At 36.0% G+C, this 22,004-nt stretch overlaps 4 protein-coding genes and 1 long non-coding RNA gene across 5 annotated transcripts; 4 read left to right on the forward strand and 1 right to left on the reverse strand.

Annotated features, from left to right (window-relative positions):
- Window positions 1–872: 872 nt before the first annotated feature.
- On the forward strand, window positions 873–9,176 carry LOC106407789. Its single transcript, XM_013848652.3, has 3 exons — window positions 873–4,227; window positions 4,315–4,489; window positions 4,811–9,176. Exons 1-3 carry the CDS (start codon window positions 4,018–4,020, stop codon window positions 5,461–5,463), a joined length of 1,038 nt encoding a protein of 345 aa, XP_013704106.2. The 5' UTR covers window positions 873–4,017; the 3' UTR covers window positions 5,464–9,176.
- BNAANNG14620D lies at window positions 2,885–3,313 on the forward strand. The gene has a single exon (XM_013848651.3). The coding sequence runs from the start codon at window positions 2,885–2,887 to the stop codon at window positions 3,311–3,313; it is 429 nt and encodes a 142-aa protein (XP_013704105.3).
- Window positions 9,177–10,087: 911 nt separating the features above from the next.
- LOC106448667 (zinc finger BED domain-containing protein RICESLEEPER 2-like) lies at window positions 10,088–15,114 on the forward strand. The gene is made up of 5 exons (XM_013890524.2): window positions 10,088–10,378; window positions 12,647–13,123; window positions 13,198–13,348; window positions 13,434–14,980; window positions 15,058–15,114. The coding sequence occupies exons 1-5, from the start codon at window positions 10,088–10,090 to the stop codon at window positions 15,112–15,114; spliced, it is 2,523 nt and encodes an 840-aa protein (XP_013745978.2).
- Window positions 15,115–15,607: 493 nt separating this feature from the next.
- On the forward strand, window positions 15,608–18,309 carry LOC106446762 (GTPase LSG1-1). Its single transcript, XM_013888550.3, has 7 exons — window positions 15,608–15,921; window positions 15,993–16,094; window positions 16,179–16,265; window positions 16,765–16,858; window positions 16,945–17,001; window positions 17,080–17,159; window positions 17,235–18,309. Exons 1-7 carry the CDS (start codon window positions 15,695–15,697, stop codon window positions 18,178–18,180), a joined length of 1,593 nt encoding a protein of 530 aa, XP_013744004.1. The 5' UTR covers window positions 15,608–15,694; the 3' UTR covers window positions 18,181–18,309.
- Window positions 18,310–19,862: 1,553 nt separating this feature from the next.
- LOC125608040 lies at window positions 19,863–20,846 on the reverse strand. The gene is made up of 2 exons (XR_007339060.1): window positions 20,794–20,846; window positions 19,863–20,700 (listed from the first exon to the last, which is right to left on the reverse strand). It is a non-coding gene; the product is annotated as an uncharacterized LOC125608040 (long non-coding RNA).
- Between the last annotated feature and the right edge of the window lie 1,158 nt (window positions 20,847–22,004).

Here is a 22,004-nt window from a genome sequence, read left to right on the forward strand (position 1 = left end):
TTTTCTGAGACGACTGAAAGTTAAGTCGTCTGATTTTGTTTGGTTACAAAAAAATCTCCAAAGAACCTAGACGACTTACATTTCAGTGGTCATAGGTTAGTTTTGCATTTGACTGGATTATTTCGGAAGTTTGACTTTTCCGGACGACTTACATTTCAGTCGTCTGGTGAAAATTGAAATATCAATATTTTATTAACACTATACGACTTACAATTAGCTCGTTATAGGTAGTTTTGCAATTGAAAAAAAAAACTTTAATATTTAATTATATCCAGACGACTTATAATTCAGTCATCCGCCCGACGACTTACATGTCGTCCATGATTTTATTCCGAGATTCTGGTCAAACCTCGTAAATCTTAGACGGTGATTAGGGTGACTGAGAGGATGAGCGAGCTTTAGCTTTAGTTTTAGGGAGACGGCGATTAGGGTTAATAGACTAGGCTGCGAGATTGTTCTTTACCTGGCCACCGGCAAATCGTAGCCTATTTTGTAAGCGGCAACAAAGCCCAAACTGTTTATTGCAATTTTAATTAGAAGCCCCATCCGCTAGTGACATGGCAGTTTGATAGGTGAAAATTATTTTGTCCATGTGGCACTCCTTAGAAACTCCCAAATTAGCCCTTTTTATATAGTATGGATAACATTTAGTGTATAATTGTGCCGGTTATATCATTTTTCTTTTCAGGTAATCGGTGATATAAAAAAAAAAGTAACTTTGACATTTATAAAAGTAAAAAAGAAATATTGAAATAGAGGGTGTATTTTGTTTTGTTACTGTTTCTGAACCTCTATCTATACTATTAAAAAGGAAGGAGTCCCAAAAAATCTACTTATGAAAGGTTGTTGGACCTATTCACTAAACATAACTATTTTTTTGGTCTCACCTTATATTTCTCTAACTATACACTAATCAATTACCTTATATTTCTCTAACTATAAAATAACCAATGCTCTTATTTAATACTCAACTTACTATAATACACCAAAGATTTATACATCAATATTATTAATTCAGAATCATTGATATATTTTACCCCTATTTTTTCTTGGAACATTACTTTTGTACCACTAAACCTATTAAAAGAAACAGATTATTTTATAACTGATTTAATAATCATACAACCCACGATCATTTTTCTTTAACAAAAACAATTATTATAAAAACATTTGGATTTATGGTAATTAAAGTCTGAACAATACCATGCTTTTAATTCATATTAAATGTTTTATGACCCAAACTAACATGATACCATTCGACGGTCAAAACATATTAACTTCCAATTACGATTAGAGAAATAGTTCACAGTACAACAACAAGCTTAATTATATTTTAAAATTATAGTTTTTTCTTTGAAAACCTTCTTATGTTATTTTTGTGATAAAAATCTTTTACAACTGGGTTTATTATGAGAAAGAGTTTTGTATAAATATTTTCTCAGAAAATTATAGAATTTTTAGGATGTTTTTTATGTTTAAATAAAATATATTATTTATTTTTAACATTTATAGGTAACTCAACTATACTCAACTTAATAATAATTTCATTTATAAAACTCAAAAATTTAATCTTAATATAGTCATTATAAAACCTATAAACTAGAATGTATAATATAAAAAAATGTAGTTTATTCAATTTTATATCTTAGTAAAATTTATATGAGAAATTTAATCAAATTTTGAAAAATATTATCATGTTATTTTAGATATTTATCATGTCATCTGGTATAGATTCACGAGTTAATATGAGTTTTAAATTTTAAAGGATTTTAAATAATAGATTTTTATTAAACTGAAACTAGATTATATATGGTGACTGCGTTTACTGGTTTGACTGTGGATACCACTTATTGGTGTTTTGGTTCCTTTTAGTAGAAAATTAGACTGAATGTTGAGGACTTATTAAGATATTTTTTTAATATTTGAAAAAAATGTTTGAGTAATTTATTTTTATTGGATAATTCAGCTTATAAATAGTATATTTAAGATATTTAGTTATTTAGAAATTACATATAATTAATATTTGTAGGTATATAATTTGTATTTTAAAAATTCAGGTATCTATTTATCTTGGTTCTAGATATACATGATATGTTCGGTTATTTATAAATTTTGGTTCAAGTTTAGTTTTATTTTTTCAATTTGGTACGGGTTGATTATTCCGTTCCGAATAATATGGCCAAACTAATAAACTATCTTATATAAAAATTTATATTAAAAATTATTAAATTCAAAAAATAAACCCGCGCTTTCTAAGCGCGGGTCAAAATCTAGTTTTTATTTAAACTTCTGCAGCTAACGAAAACAACAAATCCAGTTAGCAGTTCCACAAATTGAGGTGCTTTGATAGGCAACGAATTAGTGGTTCAAGTATAGAAGATAACTCCAAAAACGACTTTGTTCGAAAATATTGTTGTTTAATTTTAGAGGAAAATAGCAGTCTTTGGTTATATCCTCTTCGATAGCCTCTCCGATCTTCCCGGCTAACCAGACGTTTCGGAGTTTTCTTTCATTTCCTCTGATAATTCCAGCAAATCCCGAGAAAATCATGTAATACAGTTTTTTTTTTTTGTTAAACTCATAATACAGGTATTTTCTTCTATCTCCATCCTCCTATTTCTACTTGTCACCCACACATTATTTTGTACTTTCTCGTCTCCTAGGATCTTCATGATTTGATTTACAACATAACCAGAATCAATGATGAGTGACCTATATGGGTCAATCTTCACTAGATTCTGTTTTCTCTGAGAAATCATCTTTCTCTGAGACGTTTATCTCGCTTACAATCTGAAGAACCCATATCGTTCTTTCTCTTTTACGTGTTTTCGGTATGACTCGTCGTCACGTGATATTGATATCTGACGAAAGAAGCTCTCCGCCCATGACAACGAAGATGAGCAAACACGCGAAGAGGAGGAAGGTGGGAGAAGTAGCGGGAGGAGCGGCGGCAGAGTGCGCGGCGGTGTGCTGCTGCTGCCCATGCGCGGTGGTTAATTTGGTTGTTTTGGCTGTTTACAAGGTTCCCGCGGCTGTTTGTAAGAAAGCGTGGAAACGTAGCAAACGTCGACGTTTTATGATGAAACGACATGGTTTGCTTGCTTCAGCGGGGGCGAAAGGGAGCGAGAGCACCGTGCATGCAAGATTGAAGGAAGAAGATCTAACGGCTGAGATTGTTGTTATTGAGGAAAACGAAGCGAATTGCCAACCAAACGATGTTATCATGCTTGAGGATGAAATGTTGGAACATTTTTATGGGGCGGGTTTTTGGAGAAGCCCGTCACAGAGGGATACGTCAACGGGAAAATTTTAAATTCTGTGAACTTTGTGAGAGAATAATAGTATTTGATTTAATATATACAGTATTTGACTTTGATAATTATGTGGGTATGTGAATAGAACAAAAAAAACATAGCAGTATTTATGCTTTTAATTTTGTTTGATTCAAATATAATGTTTACAATTCTTTGGTTGCTTGGATGTTTTTGGATTTAGTTTGGGATTTGAGTGGTTTTTATGATACTAGATTCTATAAAATTATAGATATTCGGAAAATTTCGGTTCAAATTGAGATAGCGAATGAATCAAAATTTACAAAATTTTGCACCCTAATAACTATATTTGTAGCTAAAATATTCTTTAGTTTTTTTAATCTCTGTATTCGTCTGTCACTCCAACGATTTTATTTGATGACATACATATATATGTCAAAACACATGAGACATGACACACCACACATGTACTACCTTTAATTTTCTTAGAGATCATCGACCAGAAAACCAGTGTGTCCGATATCTGGTTAACATCAAACCAATACACACCTGGAACTGAATCACCAAAAGTAGCGCTAAACCTAAATTCTAACGTCCCAACTTTGTAGGGATATGATTTTTATAAATCTTTCTTTTTTTTTTTAACAAGATTTTTATAAATCTTTCTTATATTCGTAAAAGGACTTTGTATATATATAAATAAAAGCTTGTATCCTTATTGGCAAACATAGGATTGAAAAAGAAGATGAATAGCGTTGAAGCAGAAGAAAGATCTGCAGAATTTCTAGACATGGCCAGATCTTTGTTTTGGTTTGAGCGTTTGCTTCTCTCCGTGATACTTCTCTTCTCCTCCAATGGAGTCTCATTATTTATCGGTCCTCTCCTTTTCTCCACTACCTTTTGCGCATTACTCTTACACTGGTTATGCCGTAAAAACTCTCCTGCAGACCGCTCTGTAAGTATATCATATATACACATCTTTAGTTTACCTTTAATTCGTGTTAAATATCTCTCTCTTTCTTTTTGTTTTGTTTCATATTAGGGTGTTACTACTAGCCGAATCTGGCTGTTTCTGTCCGACCGGTTCGTGTTTCTGGCGGCTCTAGGCGCTTATAAGGCCGTCTGGCTTTTGCGTCTCACCGTTTTTATTGCCGTCGCGGTTCACTATGTTTACATCATCCAGTACCTTGATATATCTTATAAAACCCATCTCGCCGGTAATTACAATTTGTCAATTTTAACATGAAGAAACCCTAGATAATATTTTATTTATTATATATGTTAGTTTTCACCTCTCTATAGTGAACAATAGAACTCGATCAAGGATTTAGATTTATTTTGTGCACTCCATATGAAGAGAGAAATCCTTTTATTCCCTGTCAAACAATATGCAACCTACTGGTTAGAAGTACTTAGAACCGAACTGGTCAGCTCTAACTAGTGTTTTTGTCCGATCTATATATATATATATAGGGTTTGCTATTTGATTATGTTTTGATGCTGATTCTAACTTTGTCTTTGGTTTTTATTTTTTTCAGAACTGAGAGGGATTGATGATGACTCTAGTGAGGAAGGAGATGTGAGCAAGGAGCTGGAGAAGACGAGGGAGTTATTAGAAGATTTGAAAGAGCATGGAAAGAAGATTGATACAGAAATGGAGTTTATAGACCACCTTATCAATCCAGATCTTGAAACACATAGAAGAAACTTGTCCGTAAAACTCATAGCGTTACGTAAAGAGACGAGAGATGTTGGAGGAAAGATAAGAACATATAAGGAGTTGATGAGCATTTTTGTCAACTCAGAACTTACTCTAAGATCTAAGGTTGAAGAGGATATAAAAGCTTCGAGAGAAGTTGCATCTCTAGCCGACCAAGTTCATGAAGCCTACTTTGTGATCCAAGAAACTGCCAAAGCGGCGAAAACAACATCTGACAGAGCTTATCTAACCTACTTATTTGCGCAAGAAATCTCTGCACAAATTCAAAACAAGAGATGGATGATAAGATTAGATATTGAGGGGTTGCCAGAGCTTAGAGAGGAAGTGAGGCGAATGTCGTTGCAATTTGCTGCTAGAAGAATGGAGGCGAAGGTTGCTGCCGACAGAGCCGCCGAGGAGTTTTCAAATGCAAGGGTGAAGCTGATGGAGGCGGTCGGGATCCAACAGTGGGAGGAGTACAAAATCGACTAAGTCTTGCATTATATTTAAGTGATAAGTAATATTTCTCTCTATTATGTTATACTCGAGGAATTTCATTTTCAACCGGTGTTGGGTCATAGTTTAGTGGAGGGTTTTGGGTTTTTACCAAATTTATCAAGTTTTTAATTAATGAGTTTTCATTAACTCTGAACCAAATTATATACGGTACTGCATTACGGTCAAAATCGGGTATAAAAACACCGAATCAAACTTAAAATAAAAATTCTGATAATTATTTTCATATAATTTTTAAATTTTGAATACAAAATTTAGTGAATAAAAAATTTAGTGCGTAGTACAAATTACAATTTCTTCAAAATCCAAAAAATTATCACACATATAAAAATAATTTAAATAAATTATGTACACATGTTAAACAAGAAACAATATACAAATTACTATATTTTTCGAAAGAAATAATTTCACGTTTTTAAAGCGCATATCAAAATCTAATTTCTTTTTATTATGTTACTCAAGGAATTCCATTTTCAAGTTTGTGCTTTTTGATTTTCATATAGGCTTATTTGATGGGTGCTCCTTAGTCTTGTACATATATTGATTTTAGGGCCCCCTTGATTTTAGTGGAACTTATTTGCTTATCTATCTACCTTCAAATTCTCCAATATGTTGTTAAATGATTAGTTTTTATTGCTTTATTAATTAATAAACTAGTAGGATAAAAAAAATTTACATTGATAATTGATATACATTTAGACACAATTACAATATGTAGGACACTTATTTAAATAAAGTTTCTTTATTAGCCTTCTAATCTAGTATTTTACTAATTACTAGAGTAAACCCTCCCTACGGGCTGGCAAATAAAATAAAAATTATATAAAATTATTTTAAATGTTTAATGTAAGGTGTACTAACGTTCATAAGTTTTTCTAAATAAATTTAACTATCCATTTTAAATTATGTACTTCACTAATTATTATAAAATTGTTAAAATATTTTTATACATTTTTGAGAAAAAAACTAAAGATCTTCATGATTTTAAAAATTATCTTATTCATTATAACTAAAAATATTTAAAAATGGATGATATGAAAGTATCGTTACTCTTTATACATATACATTTTTTGAGAAAGGGTGTACATGTACATTTTTTTGAGAAATGGTATATTTCTAGAATTGGACATGTGTCATGTATTTAAATAAACTTTTATTCCTTTTGTTCTATAGCTTTTTATTTTTGACATTTATGTGTTCTTATTATATTAATTATTTTCCAAAATTATTATTTGTTGAATAAGGTTTTTATCGAGCTCATTTTAATATTATTTATTTTTACAACAATATTACTTTTTTATTTATTAGATTCTGTTATTTTCTTAACTACTTTTCTAAAAAAGTTTGATTAGTTATTAATATTTTGGCATGGTTTTTTTTGTTAATTTTCTGAGATAAGATTCACTTTTGTGTGGGCTTGATAAAATATGGAAATGTTATATTATCAATGTATTTTTTTAGTATTACTATTTCAAAATTTCTTCACTTATTTTAATATTTTATATTTTTTAATATGTATTATGTATTTCTAAATAAATTATTATTTGTTGATAGAAAAATTGATGTCAACCATTTGGTTAAATTAAAACGCCTGATAATAATGAACATTTATGGATTATTAAATATTAAATATCTTGTTAATAGATTTAATTTAAATTATAACAGAATTAAAATATTGTCAAATTTTTAGAAAGTCTTTTGATGAGATGGCAGTTTAAGTGGGGGTTATTGGTTCTAATACTTAAGTCGATTTATAATTTTTTTTTGGATTTAGAAATCATTGACAAATCCCTTTATTTTAAAATCAAACAAACAGATTTCAAAATCAATGATATAAATTTCCAAATCAAAATAAGTTGATTGTTATAAATGAATGAAATGGATTTTCAATTGAAGTTCTCATTGCATAATAGGGCATCTAATTCATCACTTACATGCGACATTTACATTTTCTTTTTCTGGAGTGTATTGATGTCTACGAAATTCTGAATTCATGTTGATAATGTATACATTTGACTAAAAAGCTTAAGAACCTATCAAAAGAAGCATGGAGACATTGCTAAGTTCGAAAAAGTATAATGTTCTTGTTTCATTTATTTGATGGTGTTTCTTTATGATTTGTGATTGGTTATGTTACTTGAATCACAATAATATAATAATTAATTTTAATATGTTGGTAGGCAAGACACGTTTTGTTTGTATGGTTACTCTCAGGTGTCAATTTAAAATTGGAAGAAGTGCCAATAATATCTCTCTTCACAAGAGACAACCAATCCATCATTTCGGAAGAATACGGTTTCGTAACGATACAAAGGTAACGCCGCCATCCGAGTCTCGTGTCGGTACGGCGAGAAGGTAAAACACTCCGGCCAACTGCTTAAACTCCTCTGCTCCATTGATGAAACGTCCGACGGACAAAGTTAGAGTCTTTGGTGAGAAAGACGCATAAACTGAAAAACAATATCATCAACATTCCAGCAGGTCTTAAAATAGTGAAGAAACACCTCAGAAAAAACAAATCATTTTCGTCAATAAGGACTCCGCCGTCTTCTACTGTGGCAACAAAAAAAGAAAAAAAAAACATCGTCTGAGGCACGGAGACGGAATAACCCTCTTCTGCAACAACAAGATAGCATAAAAGTGACATCCTACACGATAATATGATAAATAACCCCAGCTTCGTTTGTATGTATTTTACAATAAGTTTGTGTGCAAGACATGTCCCTGATGCAAATTCTGAACATGAACAAAAGATATTATAATGAGGTTTATATCAACCACGTGACTTGGGACACAGAAAAAATATAAGGAAATGGAAAAAAAAAACAATAATGCAAATCCAATCAAAATAACAAAGTTTAACTTGATATTTGTTTTCTTGTATTTTACTCTTAAAAATACACATAAATCCACTCAAATCAAAATCAAAACCAAATCTTCAAACAAATCAATAACATTGAATAACACTTGATTCTAAAATCTGTTTAAAAATCATATAATTAATAACACCATATTTAAAATTGAATTTTGAAATAGTAGAACCAATAACACTTGATTTGGATTGGATTTTCAAATCCATAAAAATACATAAACCCATAACACCCTCTAAACCACCATACGCTAACAATCCACATTTCACTATCAATTCCATTATTTTGATATTACATTTCGAGACGATTTTGTTTACTAATTCTAGAGATCTCAGGGATAGACAAAGAGCTACTTCGTCACTACACACAGAGCAAAGGAAGGAGGTTGTCGTCATTCCTGGTCTGATTATTTGCGAAAATTTTAATGATTAAAAGGGTGAAGTGATGAATTTCACAGAATCCAATACCCTTATTTATAGATCTAGACTTGTTAATATGGAAGAAAAAAGAGGTGGTTTAAATAAGACGTAGTAGTGGGACGAATGGTTTATCAGCGATTAATAAGAAATTTAATAAGATTGATTGAATTCAAATGACAGCCGTTACGCCATTGGGCTTGAGAAGCGGTTGAGACAAAGATCTGGAATACCTTGACGAAACCCAAATAAGCCCAATAATGCAAATCGTGAAAACCCAAACGAAAGCAACAATAAGAAACACATGTCGGTTCTTTAATTTCCTATTTGATGAGGGCATCCCCATTGAGAGTTCAACGGGGGAGTTCACACGGTTTTCGAAAAAAAAAAATTATTAAAATAAGTAAAAGTGGTGAACCTGTCTCTTGCAAGTTCACTGCAGTGAACCCGGATCAACACTATAGCGCGGATCCCACGGCACGTGGTGGCCCGCGATTGATCCGATTATTTTTTATTTTTATTTAAAAAAAAAAAAACAAAATTCAAACAGAAAAAAAAATAATAAAAAATGCTTTGTGAACCCCTTCCATAGAGCTGGGTTGCGGGTCAAACCCGCCCCGCTGACCCGCCAACCCGCGGATAAACTGATTTTTTTTACTCAAAAAATTTGACCCGCTTGACCCGCAAAAAGAAAATATGAAATCCGCACCGCCCCGCTAAAACCCGCGGGTGATCCGCTAGACCCGCAGATAATATTAATAATATTAAAAATTATTAATTTAAATAATTTTTATTAAAATAACAATAAAATTTAATATTTTAAATATTTTTTATTAAAAATAATAAATATTAATCTATTTATAATTAAAAATAAATTATTTTTTAAAAATTTTCCAATTTAAAAATAATATTTGAAAAAAAAATCTTTTTTTTTTAGTTTTTGCGGGTTGACGGGTATCCGCGCTGAATTTTGGCTGATCCGCACCCGCCCCGCATAAAAATCATTTAACCCGCACCCGTACCCGCGAATCAAATTTTTCAAATCACTCGACCCGCATCCGTCCCGCAGCGGGTCAAATGGAGCGGGGTCCGCGGATAATGATTCATATTCCCAGCACTACCCTCCCATGAAGTTCACTGATGTACATGGCCTGAGGTGGTATTTGAAAATCTTATTTTATATATATAGACAGATGTTGAAGCGTTTTTTATACACCTTTGATTCAAAGTAATCAAAGGTGGCCGCGGATACCCCCTCCTTTCGTCGAAGCCGCCTCAACCTCCGCCTCCCTTCTCTTCTTTCTCAGTCGAAAAATGCAACAGATTGGCTTTACTTACAAATTCCTAGCGGACGACCGTAAGTTTAAGAAGGTTGCGTTGAGATATCATATTGTCCTTGTTTCAATTCTGTTTGCTCTGCTGCGTTTTGTTTTTCCAAGGGGAAACTATGAGATCTTCGACGATGTGTATACCTTTGCGAGTTTCCGTTGGTTGATGGGGATATTGGCTGGCATGATGGCATCTACTTATTCCATGGCCCTAGGCGTCCGTGCTTACTACAAGGCCATCGGTTCATGCGATAGGGTTTACGAAGAGATGACTGGTGTTCTTTTCTATTAACCTCTTCGGGTTCTGGGGAATTATATGGCTCCCATGTTTTCCTCTGATTGTCCTTGCGAGTGCAATAATCCCATTCTGACGGACGGATCTGGGATTGTAGTGTTTGGTTTTAATTTATTATTGTGTCTGAATGATAGAATCTCGTATGCAATGAACTTAATTTTCATATTATATGTAGAGTATTTCTTTGGGTTAAATTTTTGTTTTTACTAACTATGTTTAATTCATCTTCCTAAAATTTACTCACAAATTGTCTACTTCGTCTTTATTCTGCTCCCTTACACTCTTGTTGGAGAGACAAATAAGAAAACGACTGAATCTCGTACCTTCCCCACTAGTTCATTGTTGTCTCTTCTCACTTCTCTAATTACATCATGGTCAACAAATTAACCGCTAGAGCTTTTTTCTACGGATTCACTAAGTCACCGCCTAGTCATCACCCCGAATCAAACCACTTCGACAGTTGTGATACCGCCTTGGAATCACTCCGGTGCTCTAAACACTTAATCTCAATAGAATTGCCAGCTCTGATGTGGAAGATGGAATCGTTGTCGAGATGATGATGATGAACAAAATTGACTCACTCAATCAATGGGGTTTGAATCACACTCTAAAATACTCTGGTCATGGCTTCTTTAGCATTTGATGAATCAATCAAAAAGAACTAGAGAAAATAGAACACAAAATGCTCAGTTTTGTGAACTGAATATAATAAAATTAGTGCTCACATTTGCATTGATAACAACAATTCATGTTCATTTATGTCTTGGTTAGAGTTACTAATAATTCCAATCAAAATTTGATTCATATTTGTACAAATATGCTGTTCAGCTGTTCAGCTAGCATTTAGATTGGAATAATATTTACCATTACAACATATATGTATGTAAAAATATGCATAGCATGAGCCACAATCCCACAGGACAATTGTAAGACACACACATGTCTATGTTCCGAGACTGAAATAGCAACTCTAAGGACGATTAAACCAATCCACAAACTCACCGAAGTTTTCAAAAATGGATAATAAACCAAAAATTAATTAGATGACTTCAAAGAAATAAAGATAATGATGATAAAGAGAAAGAGATGAAGAGACCCTAGTGAAGCACCACAAACACATTGCACTGCTCCAATCAAACAGACCGGAATTGCAAAAAGAGATGATTAAACCGGACAATTGAAATAAACCCGAACAAGGGAAAATAAACCGTTTACAGTTTTGAGTAATTACCATTCGAACCCTACAGTTTACATTTTATTAAATTTCGCCCCACACGGCGGCTACATCTAGGGCTGGGCATATGGTCCGAATCCGAAAACCCGAACCGAACCCGGTCCGATAAAACCGGTTCGGGTCGGGTTCGGATCCTCTTTAAAAACCGAATGGATCCAATTATTTGCTACTGTCGGGTTATGGGTCGGTTCGGGTTTAAACCGAGGAACCGAGTGATTACATCCGAAACCCGAGAATCACTTAACCCTAATCCTTTTTTCCCCTTTCGATTTTCATATCCCTTGAGCAATAAGGAGAATCTCTCCAAAATCTCTAAGACATTTCCTAAATCTCGATTCCCCCTAGATATTCTCACTGAATTCGTTTCCTAACTCCGATTATCGGATATCTCCATCGATTCTTCTAACTGATTTTCCTCAATTGAAACCGAAACCCTAAGTCCACGATCCTATAAATGGGTCTTCTATCATCATCGTGTCCTCCAACACAAAGCTCTAGCAATCAATCAAAACCTTTGATTCAAAGGTACTCCTTATTCAGATTACTTGATGCTTATCTCCAAGTTTATTGATTTCGGGTTTTTTGGTTTCAGTTGTATTTTAGGTGAAGTCAAGTTTTTTGTTTTGTAGTAAAAATTAAGTCTTTCGTCTCAATCAAGCATCAAGAGCTGTTGTTGTTTTGTTCGATGATCTTAGACAAATATTTTGTTGTTGCTCGTACGGGTTCTCATATGACTAGTTGCTGTTTGCTTCTACTTGTGATGTTACGTTGTATGTAGTGTAGATAAACCATATATTATCAAGTACTACCTGGTCTTGTTCCATAGATGTTGTTGTTACTTGTAAAGGTTCTCTTATGTTGTTGAGGCTATGTGTTAAGCATTAGCTTGCATATTTGAGTTAGAAAGTATATGTATTTTCATCTCGTGAGCTGTCTTAAGATTCTTGTAACTATATTATCAAAGAATTGGTTTGTTTTGATGTTACATACTGATTTTTTTTAACCTTTTTTTGCAGATGGTTTCGTCATCCTCCAAAGTCCCGCACACCGATGAAGAAACAATGGATGTTGAAGTGCAATTCGAAGAACAGTGCCAAGGGAAGTCCAATGCTGAAAACATAACACATGGAGTATCTTCTCAGTCTAAGAAGGTGAAGAAAGTTGTGGTGCCAAGGTCTGGTGTGTGGAAGCATTACACCAGAACCAAAGACAGCCGTGACAAGTGCATTTGTCACTATTGTCAGAAGGTCTTTTCCTGTGCTAGCAAATCAGGAACATCAAACCTCCAGAAGCATCTGACGATCTGCAAGGAGTACCAATCATGGTTGACCAGTCAAGGGAAAGATCAAACTGAGATTAATACCCAAGGCTATCTGAAGTCATCAAGGGTCTCAGAGCCGGTATTCAGAGAAGCCTCTAACGAGTTGATTGTGTTAGGCGAGTTGCCTCTTTCATTTATTGAAAGTGTGGCTTGGAAAACCTTCTGCAACAAGGTAATACCATATAACCTCTTATCCGTTTACATTTCTATAATGTAAGTCTAACTTTTCTTCTCTTAACTTGCAAGGTTAACCTTTACAAGCCTCACTCGAGGAGGACTGCTACTCGAGACATTGTTGAGATGTTTGCGAGAAAGAAGACAGCTTTGAAGAACATGCTTCGCACAACGAAGCAAAGAGTGTCACTTACTACTGACATTTGGGTTTCTCAAGTCACAGGTAATGAATTTAAACATTTTTAGTAACCTGTTTATTTACTTGTCTATAGAATTTAGTAACCTCTTTTTTTTTTCATGGTTAACAGGTGCTAGTTATATGGTAATAACAGCCCATTTCATTGACGCTTCATGGCAGCTCAACAAGCTCATCCTCGGCTTCAAGTACGTGATGGACCATAAAGGTCAGACCATATCTACTGTCCTCTTAGAGTGTTTAGCCGAATGGGGAATCGAGAGAGTCTTTTGCATTACAGTAGATAATGCTACTGCTAATACGTCTGCTATTAGGAGATTCCATACGCAATTTAGAGAGGTTGGCCCTGATGCTCTAGTTTTGGATGGTAATTTCTTGCACATGAGGTGCTCTGCTCATATCATTAATTTGATTGCTAAAGAGGGTTTGACCGAGGTAGGAGAGAATGTGTTAGCCATTAGGAATGCAGTTCAGTACGTTCGTTCTTCAACAACTAGGCTGAATGCGTTTGATCTGAGAGTCACTAGTGGGAGAATGAGCCGCGGTAGCTTGCCAATGGATATTAAGACGAGATGGAACTCAACTTTCCTCATGCTGTCTAGAGCTTTACAATTCAGAGCTGCATTTGATAGGATGGAAGCTGAAGATAGGCTGTATAATGACTATTTCTTGGAGATGGATAATGGAGTTAAGAGGTGTGGACCGCCTGCTTTGAGAGACTGGAGTGCTGTGGAGAAGCTGAAGAGATTTTTGGTGATCTTCTACAACAGCACTCTGGTTGTTTCTGCCTCGTCGAAGGTGAACTCGTACAAGTGCTATGGAGAGATCGTGACCATAGAAAGAAATCTCACTGCACTGGCCAACAGTTTTGATCCCGAGCTGAAGGTTAAAGCATCAGAGATGTTGCACAAGTTTCTGAAGTACTGGGATGGTATCAAGAGTGTCAACAGGATGCTGATCTTAGCCACCATTTTTGATCCTAGGAAGAAGATGCAATTCGCGAAGCTTTGCTTTGAGAAACTCTATGAGAAGGAGAGCTTGGAGTCTAAGGAAATGCTGCAGTCTGTTGGTGATATTCTCAAGGACATGTTCACTGAGTACAACACTCGTTTCAGAGGGTCATCTGGTCAATCCTCTCAAGCAAATCAAGCATCATCTTCTCAGCCGACTCAAGAGTCTCAAGATCAGGGCACGGATAGAATGGAGCTGGTGGTTGAAGATTTTGGTTATGAGAGGATGGATTGTGTCTATAAGGAGCTGGTTGCTGAAAAGGGAGAGGATACACGTGATGAACTAGAAGTGTATTTGAAGGAGCCAGTTGAGAACCCAAAGCTCATAATTGGTATTGAGTACGACATTCTTTCTTGGTGGAAGGTCCAGAAGATGAAGTACCCTGTTCTTGCAGAAATGGCTAGAGATCTCCTCGCCATGCAAGTGTCCTCAGTGGCGTCAGAAAGTGCCTTCAGCACAAGTGGTAGGATCTTGGAGCCATATCGAAGCTGTCTAACACATTACATGATAGAAGTCCTCATGTGTACCGAGCAATGGATACATGCTGACATCAAGCTGAGTGAACAAGTCAGAACAAACGAACAAGTGCTTGCTGAAGTTGAGATGCTTGATCGACTTGAAAAAGGTTTGAAATGCTTCTTCACTTTTGTTTCTTCACGTTTGCTTATTTTAAATAACTATTGTAATGTATGTCTAACTCCCTCTGTTTTGGTTATCTGTTTCAGAGTTTCAAGCCCAACGTCTTGAAGATTGAAGTTGAGAAGTTCGTGGTTGAAGGTTGAAGATGGTGCTTGCAATTGAAGCTTGAAGTTTTATTGGTTTTTGGGTTTTTGATTTCATTGAATACTATGTTCTTCATTTGGTTTTGGTTTTGGTTTTGGCTTTTTGCTTTCTTTGAATTCTCCCATTTGTTTTGCTTTACTTATAATCAATAAAGATGCTTTGTTTTCGTTTCAAACTTGAGTGTAATGCAAGTTATAATTTACCTTATTATGAAATTGGTGCTTTTCCTTATTTACGTGTAATGCAAGTTATAATTTATTTAGATTTGTATTGGTTACATTTAGTATAAACGTAATACTCAAGACCCGAAAGTCCACTTGAAACCAAAACCCGATAGCATTTCGGGTTATACAAATACCAAAATAATTTACCAATCCCGACCCGAACCGAAGAGCACCCGAACCGATCCCGAACCGAAGTTTTGAATTATCCGAATGGGGCTGGTTTTTGGTAACCATAAAAACCCGAACCCGATATAAATAGAACCGACACCCGAATGGTACCCCGGTTGCCCAGCCCTAGCTACATCCGTCGGCATCAGGTTCAATCTTTTCTCAATCTCCGCCAAAAAATCCGAAAATGGGGAAGAACGAGAAGACGTCTCTAGGCCGAGCGCTAGTGAAGCACCACAACCACGCGATCCAGGAAACCAAGGAGAAAGGGAAAAACTACAAGTCCCAAAACAAGAAGGTTCTTGAATCCGTCACGGAGGTCAGCGACATCGACGCCATCATCGAGCAAGCCGAGGAAGCCGAGCGTCTTTACGCTATTCACCACGACTCCGCAACGCCTGTGCCCATCAATATGTAAGATCGGTTTGAATCCTTTCTCTCTAGTGTTTGTTGATGTTCTTGTTCTTGGTTTTGGTGAAAAACAGGGACGCAGGTTCGAGTTCGAGTGGTGTAACGGCTAAAGAGTGGAAAGAGCAGCGGATGAGAGAAGAGGCTTTACATGCTAGTAGTCTTCAAGTTCCCAGGAGGTCTCTTTTGCTTCTTTAGGTTGTTGTTGTGGAGTCAGATAGAGTCTGTTTGGTTTAGTGATGTTGTATTTTGTTAATATTCAGGCCTCCTTGGACGCCTAAAATGAGTGTGGAACAACTTGACGCTAATGAAAAACAAGCTTTTCTCTCTTGGCGCCGCAAACTTGTCAGGTTTGTTCTGTTTTGATCTCATCTTCTTTGTAGTGTTGGCAGTAAAGAAGATAACAAGATATTGTTGTTGTTGTTGTTTAGTAGAATTTGGGATTAATCATGTGCCAAGTGTTCAAATGCTTTGCTACGATGTTTGTGTATTAAGAAAACGAATGGTTAAAAGGATGAGAAAGTTGAGAAGAATTCATATTTGCGTCAGTGTTTACAAAAATCATCACTATAACCATGATTGCTTTATTTGAGAATGATTTTTTTTTTGTTTGTTTGTTAGTCTTATGCTATGAGTTTGTGTTCTTATCTCTAAATAGCATTTGAGAATCTTAAGTTCTTTGGGAATGCATTTGTAAGTTCAAGATTTTGGGAATAGAGTAACAAAACAGTTATAACTCATTCAAGATGTTATTTTGCTGCTGTTTTAGATACTTGGTTTGATTTTATTATGTGTAATTTTCCTTGGGGCTTGGTGATATTCACTTATGCATACCTACTTTTCATTCAGCCTCGAGGAAAATGAAAAGCTTGTGCTGACACCATTCGAGAAGAACCTTGACATATGGAGACAACTTTGGCGAGTTCTTGAACGAAGTGATTTGGTATATCATTTTCGCCTCCTAGATCCCATTTGAATGGGTTAAATTCATTTCGGAATATAATTGGCTCTTTTTCACTTCTCTTTCAGATTGTTATGGTTGTTGATGCTAGAGATCCTCTGTTTTACCGTTGCCCTGATCTTGAGGTAACTCTCTCTCTCTCTCTGCCAACTTGCAGCTTTCTCTTATTAGAGTTTTCATTGATACATTCCAATCATTTACAGGCATATGCACGAGAAATTGATGAGCATAAAGAAACAATGCTTCTTGTAAACAAGGCGGATCTCTTACCTCCTTATGTCAGGTAAACTTGCCCCTTGCCTCTTTTCCTCTAACCTCTTTTTATTTTGGCTATAACCATTTTGGATTGTTAACACAGGGAGAAATGGGCGGACTACTTCACCCGCAACAACATTTTATTCGTCTTCTGGTCAGCCAAAGCTGCTACCGCTACCTTAGAAGGCAAACCCTTAAAAGATCAGTGGACGACATCACCTGAAACCTCACACAACACAGATGATCCTTCCGTTAAAGTATACGGAAGAGACGAGCTTCTGGATCGGTTAAAACTCGAGGCTCAGGAGATAGCGAAAAGGAGGAAAGCTTCTGCTGATTCGCACCAAGAACGTGTTGTGGTCGGCTTCGTTGGGTACCCTAACGTGGGGAAGAGTTCAACTATCAACGCACTGGTGGGTCAGAAGCGAACAGGCGTCACATCCACCCCAGGGAAGACAAAGCACTTCCAGACATTGATAATCTCCGAGGAGCTGATGCTATGCGATTGCCCCGGTTTGGTCTTCCCTTCCTTCTCGAGTTCTAGATACGAAATGATCGCTTGTGGAGTGCTTCCCATAGACAGGATGACAGAGCATCGCGAAGCTGTTAAGGTTGTGGCTGAACGTGTTCCTCGAGATGTCATTGAGGGAGTGTACAACATCTCTTTGCCTAAACCGAAAAGCTATGAGTCTAAGCTCCGTCCTCCTCTTGCCTCGGAGCTTCTTAGGACTTACTGTTTGTCTCGTGGTTACGTTGCCGCTAGTGGACTGCCTGATGAGACGAGAGCTGCTAGGCAGATTTTGAAAGACTACATTGATGGTAAGCTTCCACATTTTGCAATGCCTCCCGAAGATGATGAAAACGAGACGGGCGAAACTGGAGATGGTGGTTCAGTGTCTGAGGTTTGTGAAGAAGCTCGTGGGCTTGGGCTTGATCAAGTTCTAGAGGATTTGAGCTCGTTTGATCTTGCAAATGGGCTTGGGTCTTCCAAGAAGAAACAAGTGGAGTCGCATAAACAGCACAAGAAGCAGCCACAGAGGAAAAACTAATCGGTTTCAATGTATTTGATCAATAAATGCTCGAAAAATATGAAACAGTGTTGGATTCTTATGTGGAAGTGTTATATGTTGTCCTTGTGAAATATTATCGAGAAATATTTAGTTTCAGTTTATAACCAATAAGTTCGCTGTGTACCATGATGAGACAGTTATGTGTGGTTTCTTAGGTGTTGATTACATAAAGATCTTCTAAAACGTTTAACTTCTTCATCCTTCAACATAACTCGTGATCAATGCACATGCAAGGTTTCTTGCCTTTTCAAGTAAGTTCACGATCTTGATGTTTGCATTTTCACCTCTACTTTCGTAGCTTTGGACTTTGGAGAAATTTAGTTACCTCTTCCTAAGCTTATGTATCGTCATTTTTAGCAGGGTAGGTCTTTTAATGAGCCACAAAACTTATCACGTAAAGGAAGCCAACACGTTTTTTAATAGAGAACTAAACATTTTGTTGCTCGTTTCATCCGGATACTGATATCAAAATTAAAATTGATATCATTTGGTGAAGATAATGCCTGTTCAAGGCTCATAGGCTGCCTTTTGCATTTTTGATGAATATTAACCATGTATAACGTTTTCTTCCTAACTCACTACAAGAAAACACAAGTTTTACGAGGGCAGTTTTCCTCGTGATTTCGTCGTAAAAGCAGTGTTACGAGGAATTAGCGAGGAAACCCGTTTCGTCGTTATACGTTTGTCGTAACGCATATATCCTCGCTAATTCGTCGTAGCGTAGCGAGGAAATAATTTCGTCGTAAAAGCGAAGAAGAATATTTCGTCGTAAAGACCACGTAAAGCTTCCACGTAAGGACGTCGCTAAATTTCCTCGTAAATACCTCGAAAGCCATTCCTCGTTAAAGCCACGTAAATAACTCGAAAGTAAATACTCGTAAAGTAAACGTAAATATCTTGATAGCTTTCCTCGTAAAGACCACGTGAATTTTCCACGTCATTTCCTTGTAAACATTTCCTCGTAAAAACCTCGTTAAGCTTCCACGTAAAGAAGTCGCAAAATAGCTACGAAATTACTTCGTTTCGTTATTTTACAGAAATAAAAAAAATTATAATTAAAAAAATTATTTAAATTATTAATAAAATTAAAATTCTAAAAAAATCAAAACCAAAATATTTTATATATAAATAAGTTTTGAATTCATAATACAAGAACCGAAATTAAAAAGAACTAAGGGTCGTTAATCGCCCGGTAGAATTCATCACTCCTCGCCGTTACATCCGCCTCGGCATGTGAGTCGTCGGTTGGTGACTACCTGGCTCACCGAACATCTCTCTGTAATGGGCAGTAAGTCTACCTTTTCGAACCTGAGAAAAAAATTTAATTTTTTAAATTTCCGTCAACAGTATATTTTCCAACATTATCCACCTAATCAACACTAAATAACATAAGATCCGTAAACTTATCTAAATTCCCTATACTAACCGCCTAATCTACCTAAACTAACCAAATTAGAGAGGAATTAGAGAGGCTTACCATTGCAACGAAACAGGGAGGAAGTGGAGAGGAAGTAGAGAGGAAAGAAAGAGTGAGCGCTCGGGGTGTATATATAAGATTACATTCCGTCGCAAATTCCTCGTAATTTTACGACGAATTACAGAGGCCCGTGTTTTTTTTTACGACGAAACAGCGAGAGATTACAAAGGCCCGCGTTTTATTATACGAGGAAGTTACGAGGAATTACAAAGGCCCGTGTTTTTTAGGTACGAGGACGTTACGACGATTTTGCTTACGTGGAATTACCGAGGAAAGCTTCCCTATAAATATACCCGTAACTCTCCTTCTCAACCCACACCCAAACTCCCAAATCACACCCTATCTCACTTCATACTCTCAAATCCAATCCTATTCAAATTATAAAAATTTGAAAAAAAAGGAAGAGAAGAAGATATTGGAATTTATGTTGGTGAGACTTAAGTAATATAATTGCTGGAAGTCTTGCCACATGTAAATCCAGTATATTTCTTCTTCTTTTTTTTTTTCTAGTTTTTACGGTACGAGGTGTTTACGACGATTTTGGTTACGAGGTGTTTACGACGATTCCGTCCTACGTGGAATTAAAGTGGGCCGCGTTCATCATTTACTTTACGTGGTATTTACGACGAATCTCTCCTACGTGGTATTTACGACGAATCTGTCCTACGTGGTATTTACGAGGAATCTGTCCTACGTGGTATTTACGACGAATCTGTCCTACGTGGTATTTACGACGAATCTGTCCTACGTGGTATTTACGAGGAATTCGTCGTAAGTTCGACGTTAACATACGAGGAATTAACGAGTATTCCATTTAAATCCCTAAAACCCGAAACCCCAAACCCCAAACCCCATATTCTTTATCTTCTACTTCATATATTCCAAACCCTATCTTTATTTTCATTCCAAACCACAATTACTTATTTTCATTCACTCAGAGAGTCTTACGTGGAATTAGCGTGCCCCGCTTTCTTTATTTTTTTTTTAATTTCGTCGTAAACTCCTCGTGGCCTTACGACAACCTTACGACGATTTTGGCTTGCGTGGAATTAGCGTGCCCCGCTTTCTTTATTTTTTTTAATTTCGTCGTAAACTCCTCGTGGCCTTACGACAACCTTACGACGATTTTGGCTTACGAGGAATTAACGAGTATTACGTATAAATCCCTAAAATCCGAAACCCCAAACCCCATCTTCCTTATCTTCTACTTCATATATTCCAAACCCCAAACCCATCTACCCTTGAACCTCAATCTATTCTTTCACCTCAAACCCTATTTATAAAATATTCCAAACCCCAAACCACAAGTCCATATTCATAATTAAAATAAACTTTCACATTACCTTATTCATAAATCAAACTCCCACATTATCTTATTCATAAAACAAACTACATAAAATCAAATACATCAATCGGATACATCAACATTCTCGTCATCACTAGAAACATCATTATTTTCATTAAACTCGTCTTTAACAGCTTCGTCTTTGGCATCGTCGGTAAGATCTTCGTACTCGTGATTATGCGGATCAATGAGAAGGATGTCATCAATTTCTTGTTCAGGTTCCTCGACTTCATTTATCTGTTCTTCTTGCAATGGTGGTTCTTCTCCACTGATAATTCGTCCTCGAGGTGTAACTTTGATCACAGCTAACCAATTTATACCCGAATCTCTCATTCGAGGGTATGGAAGGAAGCTAACTTGGTCTGCTTGTGAAGCTAAGATGAAAGGCTCGAATTTGTTGTACCTTCGTCCACCGTTGACATCAACTACACCGAATTTGTTAGACCGAACACCTCTGTGACGACGGAATCGAACCATTCACATTGGAAGAGGACGCATTTCAGCTTCAATATCCCTGGAAATTCGACTTCAATAATCTCCGTCAAGATCCCGTAGAAATCTATTTCCCCTTTCACACATATTCCATAGTTACTGGTCGTCCGCTGTCTACCATACTCATATGTGTGAAAAGTATAGCCTCGTGTGAAATTACGACGAAATTAATTGGATGGCCAAAAAAAACGTGAGCTACCTACCAAGTTGGTGGATTCAAAATTTCCTCGTTAAGTACACGTAAAGTATTTCGTCGTAAAGAACTCGCGAAGTTTACGTGGTATTTACAAGGAAATAGTGTTTCCTCGTAAAAGCCACGTCAATTTACATCGTCTTTACGACGAAATTGTTTTGTCGTTACCTTACGACGAAATAACGATGCTTCTCTTTTTCCACGTACTTTCCTCGTAAAATCAACGTACTTTTACGAGGATTATTTTTCCTCGTTAATTATCCTCGTTAAACTTACGTTTTCTTGTAGTGACTTTT

The sequence above is a fragment of the Brassica napus genome, chromosome A4 (genome assembly GCF_020379485.1).
Source record: "Brassica napus cultivar Da-Ae chromosome A4, Da-Ae, whole genome shotgun sequence".
NCBI classification, from domain to species: Eukaryota; Viridiplantae; Streptophyta; class Magnoliopsida; order Brassicales; family Brassicaceae; genus Brassica; species Brassica napus.